Source organism: Dipodomys ordii, unplaced genomic scaffold (assembly GCF_000151885.1).
Source record: "Dipodomys ordii isolate 6190 unplaced genomic scaffold, Dord_2.0 Scaffold26, whole genome shotgun sequence".
Lineage (NCBI taxonomy): Eukaryota > Metazoa > Chordata > Mammalia > Rodentia > Heteromyidae > Dipodomys > Dipodomys ordii.
The window spans coordinates 13,329,486-13,331,742 of NW_012267242.1; the positions used below are offsets into that span (position 1 = coordinate 13,329,486).

At 45.8% G+C, this 2,257-nt stretch overlaps 1 protein-coding gene across 1 annotated transcript; it reads left to right on the forward strand.

Moving 5' to 3' along the window:
* The first annotated feature begins 1,511 nt into the window (after positions 1-1,511).
* On the forward strand, positions 1,512-1,736 carry LOC105984749 (small proline-rich protein 4-like). Its single transcript, XM_013015023.1, has one exon. It carries the CDS (start codon positions 1,512-1,514, stop codon positions 1,734-1,736), a length of 225 nt encoding a protein of 74 aa, XP_012870477.1.
* Positions 1,737-2,257: the final 521 nt, after the last annotated feature.

Here is a 2,257-nt window from a genome sequence, read left to right on the forward strand (position 1 = left end):
ACCCAGACTTCTGGAAATATCTGGTGGGTGGTTTTCATCAAAACACGCCAGTAAAGCAAGACCCAGGAGGAAGTGCAGGTGGGAGAAGTGGGTGAGGAATTCCCTGGGAGGTGGTAATGAGGGACACACCAAGGGCCTGGGGCAGGTTGGGGGCCTTTTATAAGGGTTCCAGGAGTAGCTACCCATAGATCTTTGGTCTGCCTCTTCTTCTAGGGTCCAACTCGCCTGTGGTAAGTGAGAATCCTCCTATCCACCTGGGATTCACTAAGCTCTTTCCTTCTTGACCCTGACTTGAGCCGCTAGGCCAAGGTCTTGCTCTATTCTTGGGTAATCAGGGAAGTGACAGAGCCTTTTGTCACTTGGAATTATGGAAATGTCACACTAATTATTACCTAGAAAAATTAATCTCCAGTCCACACTATTACATGGAGTGACTTATTTCCTGATTCTGAGCTTTTCTCCTCCAGGGGATGCTATGTAGAGCTGTAGCATTTTGTAGCAACTTAGGCCCTCTCTAAGACATTTTTGTGCTCTCTTCTGAAGCCTTTTGGTTCTATTCATCAGCTTTAAATTTGCTTTTAAATTTATTGTATTTCCTACTATGCAACATTAGCTCCTCATTAGCCTAATTGCTATCACCCCTCTTTCTGGGCATGCACTTTCCATTTGTAATTGTCAATTCAGTAGAAGAGGAATACTACCGAAGAAAGCCAGACACAATTATCAGAGAACTTCCAGAACTTAGACGATTTCCAGACTCATATCTTCCTCGAAAGACAAAGAGATTCAGAGAAAATATAGAATATCCACATGTGCTTGGCCAATCAGTACAGGCTTGAATCTTGAATTATATGTGAGGCTACTTGGCTAGCTCTCTTTCCCTTGAACTAGGCTATCTTTTGGCAAAGTATCTTTTTATGTCCTTTGTCTCTAATGCTCTCTTTGGCCACCATAGTCCCCAGTTCTCCAAGGAAGGCTGGAACCTCTATCCTGTAGCCTTATTAAATGACTCTCCTTAACATTCTGGGGTGGAACTGGGATTAGAATCCAGACTTTTCACCATTCTGTCCTCTTCCTCACATCCTTTCTTTCTTGCACCCTTTCACTCTGTCTACATTATCAAAAGTAGTCAGTTGATATTAGTCAGGTCCATCCATGACGATAAGATGCCCTGGATTTACCAAACAAAAAGGCTACCTTTAAATCCTCAACTCAGCACCTCACCTTATTTCTTAGGACGACTAGGAACTGTGTGTTCAGTTAAGTCAGGAGTCCATGGGAGGATGCCGGAAGATAGTAAATTAGAATAGCAGAGAAGGAGGAAGTGAAAGAGGAAGGTCACACCGGGTATGTGTGAATCATGAATCTACCTGAGGAGAGCGTATCATGCATCATATCATTGGCGATTGGAGGTAAACACTCCCTAGGAGTCAGATGAGAGGAAGGATATAGGGAGCTCTTCTCATGTAACCCTATACATCTTTCCTTCAGGCTCACCTGTTCCTGGAGCAATGTCTTCCCAGCAGCACCAGAGCCAGCAATGCCCGCCCCAGCAGGCCCAGCAGCAACAAATGAAGCAGCCCTGTCAGCCACCACCTGTCAAATGTCAAGAGACATGTACACCCAAAACCAAAGATCCATGTACTCCTCAGGCCAAGAAGCAATGCCCACCCAAGGTCACGGCTCAGCAGAAATGTGCCCCAGCCCAGCAAGCTCCCAGTTGTAAACAGAAGTAAGAGCAGACTGGAGACTGCTACCTGTCCACCATGCTACCTACCAGATGGAATCTTCCTCTTGTTCTTCTTCCCTCCAGCTCCAGAATTTTCCCACCTCCTGCTCCTTTCCAGAATCCAGTGGAAGAATGTTACCCATCAGATTGCTTACTACATAAATCCTCTTGCTTCAAGCCTCTTACTATATCCTGCCCTGATACAATCCCAAGGAGGCATGAGGGAGACTTCATCCTCTCCAGTCCCCAGTTTGGCCATAACCATAGCTCCATCCGTATCCCAAAGCAAGGAAAGTATCTGCGCTTATTGTGAGCTCCCTCCTTATGAGAAGACACTCTGGAGCTGAGGGGAAGCTTCTGCCTCAGTCCCGACCCCAGTGTATCCTGTCTGTGCTTCTCTCCTGTTTCCCCTGCTAATAAATCTGTGCTTCATGTAAAAACTGATTTGTCTGCTTCCTAGACTGAATGCCCCCTCTCAACTCTCACCACTATTCCTCACTCACTGGCTCAGAGGTTATATTTAACATT